Raw genomic sequence first — 13,159 nt, 5'->3', positions numbered from 1 at the left:
CTGAGCTTCCTTAGTAAGGGTCAGAACCAGTTTCCTCTGGAGATCAGGCTGAGTCTTGTGGCCACCAGAACATAACAGAAGACTCCTCTTCCTATGGACTCCTCTGCAACCTGATTTTAGAAGGCAGGGGCCGAAAGGAGGAGGGCAGTACCTCTGTGTAGCTGTAGCCGGTACATAATGGGATCAGCAAAGAGCACCCAGACACTACAGCAAAGGGTGTGTGAAATGCACCTGTAATAGTAAATAAAAAGAGATACCTCTGTGTATAACCCAGTGCAATGGTGACTTCAGTCATGCAGTAAGTGCCGTTCACCATAACAGTGCAGGGCTCATCTTGCAGCCCCACAGCAATGACTCCCTTGCTCCCAGAGCAGAGTTTTCTAACTCCTCCATCTGCCCTTGGTACCAGCTGTGCAGAGCCACTGCAGCCGAAGCAGAGCTTGACCCCAAGGGGCTGATCTTCACCTGGTGGCAATTAGCACAGTGCCACTGAAGTCAGGGGACGCCTGGAGCCAGGGCACTACACTGATTTACGCCGGCTGCCGATCTGCCCCACTGGGCTGAAGATCTGTCAGACACCCCAGGACTCTGCAAACCTGCTGCAATAGTGAGATCCCCCCCTCCCCACCCCACATACGTGCCTATAGGTAGGGACCAAGCCAATACTTTGGGGCCAGATCAAGCCCCCACCCTGCCAGGCACCTGTGTGCTGTGATGGGGGATGGAGGATCTTTTTGAGGCTGCTGTTTAAGGTAGTCCTGTTCAAGGAGATCTCACCTGAGCTGCGAGCAGCAGCCTTGGCGCTGGAAGAGCTGCTTGTCTATCTAGCAACCAGGCTCATTTTCAGGCATGTAACAGCTTGTCTATTATGCTAATGAACAAAGAGTCAGCATGACCTGGTTTTTAGCATGCTATTAACTTGGCTGTCGTCAGCTAAGAACTGGCTGGACTTGCAGCTGACTCGCAAGCCTCCCAGAAGCCTGGAAGGTAACAGGCTTGGGATGCAGCTGTATTTAGCTGCTCTCAGAATGAGTCTAGCTCCAGCAGCTCTTCTGTTGGCATGATTATTGAGCACGTCTTCACATGCTGTCTGGAGTGATGGCCCAGGCTCAGATCAGGGATCCCCTGGCATGTTGGCCCACGTTCACGCTCTTGACAGGTCTCTCCTGTAGCTGGTGCCCACTGCTGGCTCTGCGAGTTGTTGCTCTGCTCCATCCCTTGTCTTTTGTCATCTGTAAACTATTTGACAGTAACGCCAGCTGAGGCTCAGAGCCGGTGGCAGCCGGTGGGTTTGCTGGGTGGGTCTCAATTTAAAATGGTTACAAAAAGAAGGGAGGCACGAGGCACTGGAATAAACCACTTTATGGTCCGGTTTGGACTTTACCCAGCTCTTGCAAAATGGTGTTTTAAGTTACATGACATCAAAGTATATGTAGAGTGGACCAAATTCTCAGATGGTGTAAACTGGAATCAATGGTGCCACCGCAGTCAGCGGAGGTACGCTGATTTATGCCAGCTGAGGATCTGGCCCACTGAGTCTGGAAATACTGTACAGTCCAATTCCTTCTGCAATAGCCACCAGTCTTTGGGGTGAAAGCACCCACTGTCTGGAGGGGGAAGGTAGCCATGGCATAGACTGCCCAGGTATGACAGGTTAGTGCCCCCGGGTGGGTCTGTGTTTTAGTGTCACACTGCAGACAGGTTTTCTTTTTAAAAATGTATCCACATTCCACATGCGAGAGTTAAATATACCAACAGCTTTGCACACACACACACACAGACACACACATGCACTGTACACGGGGTAGGGCTGCCTGCTGTGCAGCTGCTAGAGAATCGATTAGATATTGCAATGGGGTTTACAGGCCGGCATTGCTGGCCCCATTCATTCCCCATTGCCTGCACAACCGGATTTACAGGAGACGATGGCGCCGGGATCCGTACAAGGGTGCGTCTGGGCGGGATGAATTGGGCAGAGCATGGACAAGAACCTTGGGAATGGGCAAGTGTCCCTCCGAGCGCCCCCTCTTCTGCGGCTTGTCCGTTGAACGTGTGGCGGTGACGCGGTCACCACGATGGGTGGGCTGTGCCTAGTCTCTGTCTGTAGGGATGCCAGTGATGCCAGGCTGACGGCAAGCCCTTGTGGCGTGTTCAGAGGAGGCCTGGTGATGGTGCTAGTGAGCTCACTTTTCAGGTTCCATGGTGAGTGCAGGTCCGGTGGGTAAGCCAGTGTGCGCTGGATCCTGCCAGTGTGTGTTCAGCTCCGTGTTCATGCCAAGGGCACACCGCTCACAACAGCTCTCGTTAGTGGTGCTGGGAGGCCACTCTGTGACACTAGAAGCACTTGAGGGGCATTCAGCAGGAATGTCTGTCTAGCCCCTGTGAGGGGACGGGGCAGAAAGCCTTTGGCATTGCGTTGCCAGCCTTTTGCTATGAAACACATTGCTGCAGCATGAGTCATAGAGATGCCGGGGCAGCGAGGCGGATGGCAAAGGCAAGGGATGGACCAAACTATCCAGGGCAGTGACGTCAGTGCCCACTAGTGCCTGGTGCAAGGGCCGCCTTGCCTTATTACTGAACGTGGCATTGCTGGGCTGGGCATCCATCTGCAGCGGTGCTCAGTGGGTCCTGGCCCTTACAAATGTCTTGTGTGCAGACGGCCTTAAGGGGGAGCTCAAAACACACCGAGGGGACCTCCCCAGGCAGGCAGCAGTGTTTCCCCGAGCCACCTGTGTCACAGCAGGGTGGAGTGGTACCAGCAGTGGGGGAGAAGGAGGGAGGGAGGTGGTACCAGTGTTACTCATAAAGCAAATGACCATGTAGAAACCAGCAGCTAATGGGGGCACAGGGAGGGGGCCAGCCTGGTGCAGCCAGGTGGGGTGGGTGAATAGGGAGCTGTGACTTTATCATCATCTGGAAATGGAGAGAGCTGGAGAAAAAGCTCTTCCCAACTGTAGCCAGAGGGAACATGTTTCAAAAGTGGACTGTGTGGCTGCACCTGCTCCCTGAAATGATGACACTCGAACAGAGGCAGACATGTGCCTTGCATGCTGAGCTATATACAGGAACTAGCAGCTCCCGTGCTACCAGACCAAGTCACAGTCCTCCTGCGTCATGTGAAGTATGTGGCATAGGCTATAATGTTCCATACACGCGTTTAGGAACAAACAAGGTCTCAGCAAATTCTCTTCCTCCCCCTGCAAAGGATGCAACATGTTTGTAACCATCCACTCCTTCCCTGCTTTTCCTGCCGCTGCTCCATGGGAAGGGCACGTGCCATGGGCCATTCAGAGCCATCTCGTCTAGCCTTAATTCCAACTCGTCTGCAGCCAGTGCCAATACTGAGTAAAAAATAGCATGACTTGGAAGTGATCATCTCTGTACAGCGCAGCTCCAGAATGGGCCCTAGTTCTGTAGCGCAGGCCCCCGGGGGCGTTACTTGTCAGCAGGACCAGGAAGGGCAGGAGATTGACAATGAAGTCACTGCATATGGATGGAGGATATGTCCCTCTTGACTCCCCAGTAAGGACCCATCAGTGTCCCTTTGAAAGGAAGTCCTGGGCTGGGCCGTCTTAAACTAGGGACTGATGGCTCCTGCTGGAGGATGTCACACCACAGTGCTGACTGAGGGGTCGGAGAGGTTGAGTTGCCCGGTGATGTCAGTGGGATGATACTGCTGCAAAAGACAAATACACAGACAAGGAGAGCGACATGTTAGGTAGCCCTGGCACTTGCCCTCCTGTCTCAGCTCATTCAAATGTGTGTCCCTACAGGGTAGCACTCAGGGATGATGCAACGGCAGGAAAACTGTTGCAGTCTTAGTGTCAATTACAAATGCAATCAAAGCTTTTCCATAGTTGCTGCAGACAGTTCCCAAGCATTCCTTACAGCTTGGCTTGGACGAGAGTTCACTGGAGACAGTACAGTTTCTACAGAATATGGCAGCTTATATATCGCTCAGTGAGCAATTCTGTCTCAGCTCCTGTGCGGAACTATGAGACCAAGAAACCCTGCGAATCAATTTGAGCCAGCCCACTGGGTCAGTTATCACTGGGCTGCTCCATTTCACTTTTAGTTCAGGGCACTTGGCTTCCTTGTCCCAATACATCTGCTTTTGACTTTCCCCTCAAGTGGGTAAAGAAATGGGCCCCGTGATTTAGTTGTGATAAACTGTTGTTAATGTGAAAATGCCAACGTATGACATGCGGTAAAGATGTGGCCTGGAATTTGGTTCTTGCTTTTCCTGCAGATTTAGTTTGGCAAAAGCTCATTTGGAAATGCCTCCCCCACCCCCACGGGAGATACCTGCAGGGGGGCAGAAATTGGTTTGAACTGCTAGTACCCAAAACTCCTCCCTCCCCAAGAAAAGTCTTTTAAAACTAGACAGACTTCCTTTCTGCTGCTGACTCCCTTCCTGAGCACCATAACCCCAAGCACTGTGCCCTCAAAACCCACCACCATGAGCTCAGGGAGAGGGTGCAACATCACCCAGAAGGAAAAGGATGGGGTTTACAGATCCCAGACATGGCCTGTCAATCCAAGCTCCTTGTCAAACATTGGTAGAATAATACCCTCCTGTACAGCTAAGGCAGTGCCCTCTGAAGCCAAAGGAAGGAGATTCCAAAGGGCGATGAATCAGGCCCCAAGACAGGAACTTCCAATTTTCCTCCATTTGGATCTTAATTTCTATTTATAGACAAATCAATTCTCAGAGACAATCCGCTCCCTCCCCAGCCCTGCCCCTACTAACCACTTCCTTCTGGCCCTGCTCGACCCCTGCTTCCTGAGCACAGAAACCCAGAGCAGGGTTTATATACTGAACAGTCAGGACAGAAATTGACAATGCTCTGATCACCCCTCTGGCCAGCAGTGTCAGCTGCATCCCATGCTCTGTGTGTGAGGAATATGGACTCTCAGGAGTTGTCCAGGGCAGTCTGGGACCTCAGGTGGGATCTGTAATGACTGGTTGCCCACAAAGTGTTTTTCAGTGGATTGCATGGCTCTCAGTGGGATCTTCAGGGATCTTGGGATCTTGTCTGGCATTTATTTGTGCCTTGTGCTGGTATTTTGCCATTTTGTACTGTTTCTCAGGGGATTATGTGCATCTCAGGTATGCCTATGGGAGTTATGGCCTCTCAAATGCCATCTAAGGACTAGAGCAGTGTGAGCTGAATCTGCATGGATTATGTGTGGCTCGGTCTGTCTTTGTGGAAAGCCTGCTGGTGTCTTGGGGGACTCTGTGCTCTGTCACTGTGTGTGACATGCATCACAAGCAGTGTCTATAAGGGAGGCTCCATAGTTACAGCTAAAGTGAGTTTTACACTTAAAGCCACAATACTGTCTCTTTGTTCTATATGAAGCATTCAGTATTGTGTGAAAGATTACAGCAATTATTCTTTGAATACTAAATGAATGTTCTGGACATGACAAGTAATGCCAGTCATAAATTTATGAGCTAAAATTAATGTTCAAATTGGGCCTTCAAGAAAGGGCCTTCAATTGTCCCAAACCCACAACCATTGTCTAGTCACACGCACCCAGTGGTGAGCTGGAACCAGTTCGCACCGGTTCACTAGAACCGGTTGTTAAATTTAGAAGCTGTTTTAGAAGCGGTTGTTCCACGAGGGAGACCCGGTTCTAAAAGGGCTTCTAAATTTAACCGGCCAAAAGTGGCGCCTTAGGTGCCAACGCCACGGGTGCTCCAGCCCTGGAGCACCCAAAGGGAAAATTTGGTGGGTGCAGAGCACCCACTGGCAGCTCCCCGCCCCACCCCCGGCCCCAGCTGACCTCCGCTCCGCCTCCGCCTCCTCCCCTGAACACGCCGCCCCGCTCTGCTTCTCCGCCCCCCCGGCTTCCCGCGAATCAGCTGTTGGCACAGGAAGCCGGGGCAGGCTGAGAAGCAGGCGGTGGCTTCCCCGCTCAGGCCCAGGGAGGCAGAGCGGAGGTGAGCTCGGGCCAGGGGGGGCGCGAGGAGGGCCGCCCACGCCGCAGCAGGTAACCCTGGGGGCGGCCGCAGGGGAACCGCTCCCCGCCCCAGCTCAGCTCCGCCACCCTCAGTCTGAGCGGGAAGCCGCGGCCTGCTTCTCAGCCCTCCCCGGCTTCCCGCCGAACAGCTGATTTGCGGGAAGCCGGCAAGGGGGGGGGCACGAAGAAGCAGAGCAGGGTGGTGGGTTCAGGGGAGGAGGCGGAGTGGAGGTGAGCTGGGGCCGGGTGCGGGGTGGGGAGCTGCCGGTGGGTGCTCTGCACCCACCAATTTTTCCCTGTGGGAGCTCCAGCCCCGGAGCACCCAGGGAGTCGGCGCCTAAGGCGCCACTTTTGATGTGATCGGTGGGGGGGCGGCCACTCCCCCTGCTCCCCCCTAGCTATGCTCCCCTGCCCCTAGGAGCCAGAGGGACCTGCCGGATGCTTCCTGGGAGCTGCCCCAGGTAAGCACCGCCGGGACTCCCCACCTTGCCCCCCGGCAGGTGCCTCTGGCTCTTAGGGGCGGGGTGGGCACCCACTATGGTGGCCCATGAGACCCTCCTGCCCGGGTCTGGGGGCAGTCAGGGGATAGGGGAGGGGGGTGGATGGGGCAGGGGTCCGGGGGGGCGTCAAGGAATGCGGGGGGGGGGGATGGGGCAGGAGTCCCGGGGGGCGGGGGTGGGCAACGACCCCCTCGTGGGGTGAGGAGGGAACCCGTTGTTAAGATTTTGGCAGCTCATCACTGCACGCACCCCAGCCGAGAGGTGAAGGCTGAGTATATCTGGTGCAACGGGTAGTTTTTAGAGGCACTTTTAAGGACTTTTCCCCATTATGTTTTGGAAATGACAGTTTCTCCTCTAGCAGAGGCTGAAGAGTAATGGCTCCCTTCAGAGAAACTCAGCATAACTGTTCTCTCTTTCAAAATGGCTGCCGTTTCCTATCCCTCGCAACGGGACTTATCAGGCTGCCCTTAGCAAAGCTGCGGCGCAATTCCATTCACCAGGCCTGCACAGGGCTCTTCGCTGCCTTCTGACTGCACTTCTCTGGAAGCAATTGGGCTTTGTTTCCACTGAAGAAATATGGGAGGCGCCTCGTGAAGGGCCTCAAACCCACTGAGAGTAAGAGATGACGCCATTTTGAAAGAGGGACCGTCTGCAGCCCTCAAACCCCTCTGGCTCCTGGGGGTGAGCACGGCCCATCACCTACAGCAGCTTTCACGAACTGCTCGTTCCCAGGAGGTGGACAAGTGGCGAAGGCATCCAGCCAATCGGAGGGGGTTTTCCCCCTTGGGAAGGGCTGAAAATGATGCGAGGGCTGGAGCTTCTCCACCCATTGGCTGAGACTGGCTCCAGCAGCGCTTAAATCTGTGTTGCTCCAAGAGCTGGCAATTGGGCATGTGTGTGGACATGTACCGATGTGAGCGTGCACGTGTGCCCACACGCGTGCCCACACGCGTGCCCGCACGCATGCAAGGAATGTCTGGGGTTCAGAAGGGAGATGGCATTTGGGGGAGCCTGCCCGGGGGAATGTGCAGGGCAGGAAGGGGAGGGAACGGCGAGGCATGCTCTGGCTGATTTGCCTTGCACTGGCCACACAAAGCAGCTGTAAACCTGTTGTAACTGGCCAAGGCCTTCTGGCTGCATAAAGCAGCCAGTGTACTGGTGAATTTGGCCATAAATGTTACAGTACAAGACAATGATTTCAGATTGAAAGGCTGTATCTGTTGATCATTAAAATATACATGGCAGCGTTTGAGTGGTTTCTTGGTTAGTGTTCATAGATGACATTTTTAACAATTTTAAAACCAAGGAAATGCCCAGATAAAAACTGCATTCAGCTGGAGTTAATGCTGAGAGCACTCGTCAGTAATTTAGGGTCCTGTACGTTGGGGTGGTGTAATTATCCCCAAACCAAGCACTACAAAGCCAAGAGCGTCAGCGTCCACGTTGACTGTTGAAGAAACTCAAACATGTTCCGGGCTGGAAACGAAGCTGAGGTGCCCAAACAACCTGATCTCTGCCTTGTAGTGACAAAACAGACAACAAGCCAACGTCTTTACAACCCACTTTAATCTAACCTGGGATCCCGGGCCAAGGGCTGAGTGGAAACTATCCTCACTTCCAGGGAACACAGCAGCAGGACAGACTGGGCATGGGGGGCGAGGTGCCCAGCTCTCAGCCATGTCACCTGCTGCCCTAGGCAGAGCAGCCACATAATCCCCTGAGCCGGCAGAGCCTCTGCCCACACAACCAGCCCGACAGGGAGTCTTGGCCACGCCTGTCTTCTTGGGATAATGGGGCACAAGAAGATCCCTGTGAACTAAACCAGTGTTGGGGTGCACCTTCTGGTGCCAGCCTGTGCGAGGGCCACAGGCTGTGCTTGGTGGGGCAGGGTGCGGTGGGGGGCGAGGCCAGTGCACTGGCCAGGAGCGTGAAAGGCTGGCTGGAGTGTGAGATCCTTCGTGCTGCTGCTCTGTGGCGTGTCGGTGCTGGGCTGGGAGTCCGGTGGCGGCCTCATGCTGGGACGTACTGGAGAGCAGGGAAGGGTGGTGGGAATAGGGCACTGCTCTAGAGAGTAACTGAGGAGGGGTATGGCCGCAGCCTCATTATGGTGTCACGCCTTTCCTGCCCTGGGGTGGGAGCCCCGGGAGTCTGGGTGCCTGGTGGTGCTGTCTCGTGAGCAGCACCTACCTGTGCGTGGGATGTCAAATACTCCAGGCCCCAGGCAGCCCTGACATGCACACTGAGCCCCTCTCACCCCACAGCAGAGCACTTACACCAGCTGGCCTGCCTCTGACCCAGCTCCCCGGTCCCCACACTCCATCCAGGGCCCCCAGCTCTCCATTATGATATTCCAGTCCAGACACTTTCCCCTCTCCCATGCCCATGGCTCTCCACCCCAGTGTAGGGCTCTTGCCCCAGCCCCACTCCGGGTTAGTGGTTAACTTTGGAACAAGGGGCCTCATTTCCTCTTTGGTTTTCTTGGTCTCGGGGAGAGGCATTAGTCATAAATGCCACACACGAAACCCACGAAGGAACCTGTCAGCTCCATAGCCCAGCCCAGCTCCTCAGAGCCTTCACGCCCCTCCTCCTCCTTCCTCACCCCCTGCTCCCCTGGCCATGCTCCGTGCTTTGAGGTGGAGAGACATTTAGAGGGAGGGACATCATGGGGCCCCCAGCAGGCAATCTCACCTCACACCCTCCTGCCTGCTCAGCGGTACTGGGTTTCGGGGATGTGATGTGATGTGATGTGATGGGGGGGTCATTAGTGCAGGCTGAGAGCTTCCCCGCCTGGAGAGTGCAGCACGGGTAACACTAGCGCTGTGGTTCCTTCCAGTCTGCTGTCTCTGATCCCTTCCTCAAGGTGCTGGGGGGCTTCCCCTGCGTTCTCTGAACCAGCTGGCATGTGCTGCATATCCTGAGATGACAGCCAAGGTAAAGGATCCCATTCGGTGAAATGGCAGCAGCAGTGGCTTCTAGGGAAGGGGCAGCCCAACCCGGCCCAGCTGAGGGCTTGGTTGGTCAGCAGCTCGCTACAGCACATTTGGCCTGATCCAAACTGTGCTTTACATCACTTGGGAGCAAGCCTCTACTTTAGCATAAAATGGAGTCACCCCCATTTTGCATATAGAGCCATGGCCCAGAGAGACTACATGTCCCATCATGCATTGGGAACAAGATGGACCATCACATGCTAGTTTCTAAAGGTCCCTCTAGTCTCTGTGGGCTGCAACTCTGTGTTAAAGGCTAAGTGAATTGCGGAACATGGTGGGCTGCGTTTTGCCACCCCAGTTTCATTAATGGCTCTCTGTTCCCAGCCATGCATGATGTCTAACAGCCTCCATGTGAACCTGCCCTGAGCAAATCTGCAATGGGCAGAAATCTGCAGATGGGGCAGGTTGGAGGTGGTTTCAGCAGCCTGTTAACTGTGATGCCTGGCCCAAAATGGATCTCCCACATCCAACTGCTACAATAGATTGGCCAAACTGCAGAGAGTGGTATACAACAAAAGGCACCATGCAAAGGGCACAGATGTGGTATTGGCTTTTAGTTCAACAGCCCACCTCATTGAGTTGTGTCTGAAATGCTAACTGGAGAGGACAGTATTTCCGTCTGACGTTAGCTGGGCTTTAGAGGCAGCAAGCAGTTGTACTCAAGCAGCGAAATATACTATTTGAATCAGGTTGGGTTTTTAAAAACTCCTCTCTCAACCATCGGTGTCTCTCTTCTGGAGCTGAATTAATGCTGCTCATAACCAGAGACAGCTGTTACTTGTGCACTTAGCAGTAAGTCCTGAATGCTATCAATCACAAACAAAAATCACATGTAGAGAATGTGACACGCATGGCTCTCGGTGAGGTGAGACAGTGCCGAAATTAAACCGGGGTGTCATACAATGACAAACAGTTACAGGAACACTCAGGAACAGGGGAAAAATTGTCACTGTTTTCCAAAGGTCAGCACCAGTATGGTGAGCAAAGAACAGAGTAAACTCAAAACTCATCCAGTCAAAAACAAAACAAAAAACTCGGTAGCAGCTCCAAACTCATCACAGGACTACAGACCAGCTCCTGCCTGCTCTCCAGGAGTCCCCGAACCCTTTCAGGTACACGGGAAGACTGACTCACTGACTGACTGTTGACGAACATGAGGCTATGCATGTACAGTGGCAGCTTCGGGATGGGTGTGTGGTAGTTGATGGGATGGCAGAAAAGAGAGAGAGAGAGAAAGAGAGAGGGCAGAATTGTTCTTCTTCCTCTTACCGTATCTTTGGAGGACCTACGTCTCTTGAAGCTGGAGGCCAGGGTGGAGGTGATGGACCTAAAAGTGGCTTTCTTTTTAGGGTCAGGTTCTGCTCTACCACTTTTTCTATCCTAAAATGAATATGTATAAGTGATTAGATCTCTAGTGTGTTGCTGGAATCTCTAAATCTAGTTGAATACTGCCCCATGTTATGTCCTTCATTTAGGTAAGACGGCTACTGGAGTTGTTCTGGTGTCACTCCCAACTCCTCCACGAGGGGCCATCATGGCCCTAACTTGAATAAGGAATTACAAAAGGGATGACGTACTGCTATGACTAGCTGGAATGGCCTAGGATCTGGAGAAACGCAAACCCCTTTGGGGAAGTAGCCCTGTTCTTTTCTGTGTCCATTCAAAGGTCTGTGTGGCTATCCTCAATTCCCGGGGGAGCCATTTAAAATTCAGTGGCTAAATGACATTTTGTTCCTAACAGACATGTCTGCAGGACTCCTGCCCCTTGCTTCCAGAACTAGTCTAGCTAGACCGAGGGGAGAGATGCTGCACCTACCACTAAAAAAAAATGCTCTGGGCCTTTTCTGAAGCTGAATCCTAGCGCCACAAGAGAGAGAGAGGACTGCATTGAAAGAGAAGTCATTGTATGAATATTCTGTAAAAAATGTATTCAAAAATTTAAATGATGCATTTGAGCAAAGCTGAACGTTTTCCAAAGGAAAAGGGAAAAAAAAGGAAAAGAAAGGAAAGAAGCGAAGCGTTAGTGCTATGACATCATCAGGGGTTGGAATGAACTCAAAGAGAAACAGAACTCAAAAATGTAGCCATGGGTGTTAGACAGTCGGACCTGGTTAACACAGGCTGGGAGCACCAGCCGCTGGGGGCAGAGGGCGTTGTTAGCGGTGGGGACCAGCCAGATACCAGGACGGCAGAACAATTCCTCCCCAGCTGCGTTAGTGCCAATGAGCGTGCCCTTCTCGGGTGGGGAAGGAGTAACCAGGTCTGGCTCTACCACCGCCCGGGGGTAACCAAAATGTATCCCGCTGGTGCATAGTGCATGCTTGGGGATACATTTCCTCCTCCTTTTCAGTACTCTCTTTTGCGGACATGCACAAACGGAAAAGAAAGCAAGATGGATGGAATGAAATGTCTTTTTCTTCCATGGCATCTCAGGAAATAGCCATGGCAAAACTGTGATCCCAAACCCCATTATTTTTGTTTGTTTGGTTTAACAAATAAATCTTTCCACTTGCCTACCTTCTAGTAATGTACCAGATACTAGTGGTCTGACGTTTCCTCCTGTGGAAAAGTCTTACATTGTCAAACTGATCTTTATCATGAGACTCTGTTTATACCCACAGGGCGACATGCGTAGCTCACAGTCCCACAGATTCTGCCCAGGACCCAGTGCAGTAGTTTCTAGAAGGTTGGCAAGTGAAAAATGGCAGTGTGACTCTAATGCTCTGTCCCAGCAGACTTAACCACTTCCGTGCTGCTGCTTTTTGGAAGCAAAGGAAAAGAGAAATGGAGTTTGCAATACTGTATTAGTGAACGGAGCCCAAAGAGCTCTCAGTTAGTCTAATAAAGTATAGAGCAGCCAGTCCTCATTCTTTACCCTTTGCCGCTTTCAGGGAGGTCATTTACACCTGAGCAGCCCTTTCCCATGTCATAGTCGATGCTGCTATCACATGGCCATTTCATTTCACTTGTTACAGCAACACTGCTTTTAAGGTTCCCAATCACTGTTTCTCTCTCTTTCATTCACACTTTCTTTGGATAGTGGTTTCCTTTGGTCGGATAAAGGATCTGTTCCTCTTTGAACGTTGGTTTGCTTCCCCAAATACGAGAAACAGCCTGGACAGTTCAGGGAGAAACTCCAGATGTCCTAACCTGGGGCCATGGACATAGCAAGGGTTAATCCCATAGCAGCTGGGAAAGAGAGAAAGTTTAGCCAGGCCAGCTGGACCGGGCTCACTTATGTTGCTATGTTAAGGTGTCAGGCACACCAGATTTCCTCCAGATCCTGCCTCACTTGAGGGGCAAGGAGAAATGATCCCTTTGTAGACAAGAGAATCCATAGCAAGCAATGGCCCTTTGGCATGAGCCCTGGGGAATCTGTGTGCTAACAGTAACTGGCATTATTAGCCCCCAGCATGAATCACAGGCATCAAGAGATGCCCACGTCTCCAAATCTGTGGAATCCAATTGACAAGAGCACACACCACCTCTTTTTGGAATCGGTCCCAGTTATGAAGGTTGCAACTGCACTTACACGGGGGGTTGCTTTGGCTGTGTTTCATTAATGGTCACGTGAGCCCTTCCCCACACAGACAGCAGCGGTAGGACAGGGCGCTCATCGACAGCAGCTGAATGCTGTGATCATCTGCTGCCAAGCGCAGTCAGCTAACGGTACATCAAGGCAATGGCGTTTTAAAGGAGCTGTGC

The 13,159-nt window shown here is 52.6% G+C and overlaps 1 protein-coding gene across 15 annotated transcripts in view; it reads right to left on the bottom strand.

Moving 5' to 3' along the window:
* Positions 1-1,344: 1,344 nt before the first annotated feature.
* GRIN1 (glutamate ionotropic receptor NMDA type subunit 1) overlaps positions 1,345-13,159 on the bottom strand; it is a 74,190-nt gene continuing 62,375 nt past the window's right edge. For 2 of the 15 annotated variants that reach the window (XR_007352997.2, XR_007352998.2), the window contains 4 exons: positions 11,271-11,336; positions 10,724-10,834; positions 9,153-9,378; positions 1,345-3,676 (listed from right to left, as the gene is read on the bottom strand). Coding sequence is in view for 9 of the 15 variants with exons in the window: in XM_048822797.2 (XP_048678754.1) it covers positions 3,608-3,676; positions 10,724-10,834; positions 11,271-11,336 (246 nt within the window). In the remaining 6 variants the exon portion in view is untranslated. Of the gene's footprint in view, positions 3,677-9,152; positions 9,379-10,723; positions 10,835-11,268; positions 11,337-11,971; positions 12,014-13,159 lie in introns of those variants that run through there. The other 13 variants (XR_007352999.2, XR_007353000.2, XM_048822798.2 and 10 more) reach the window with 10 other exon arrangements.

The sequence above is a fragment of the Caretta caretta genome, chromosome 16 (genome assembly GCF_965140235.1).
Source record: "Caretta caretta isolate rCarCar2 chromosome 16, rCarCar1.hap1, whole genome shotgun sequence".
Classification (NCBI taxonomy): Eukaryota; Metazoa; Chordata; order Testudines; family Cheloniidae; genus Caretta; species Caretta caretta.
The sequence above is the reverse complement of the archived record's forward strand: the minus strand, read 5'-3'. Positions and strand labels throughout refer to the sequence as shown.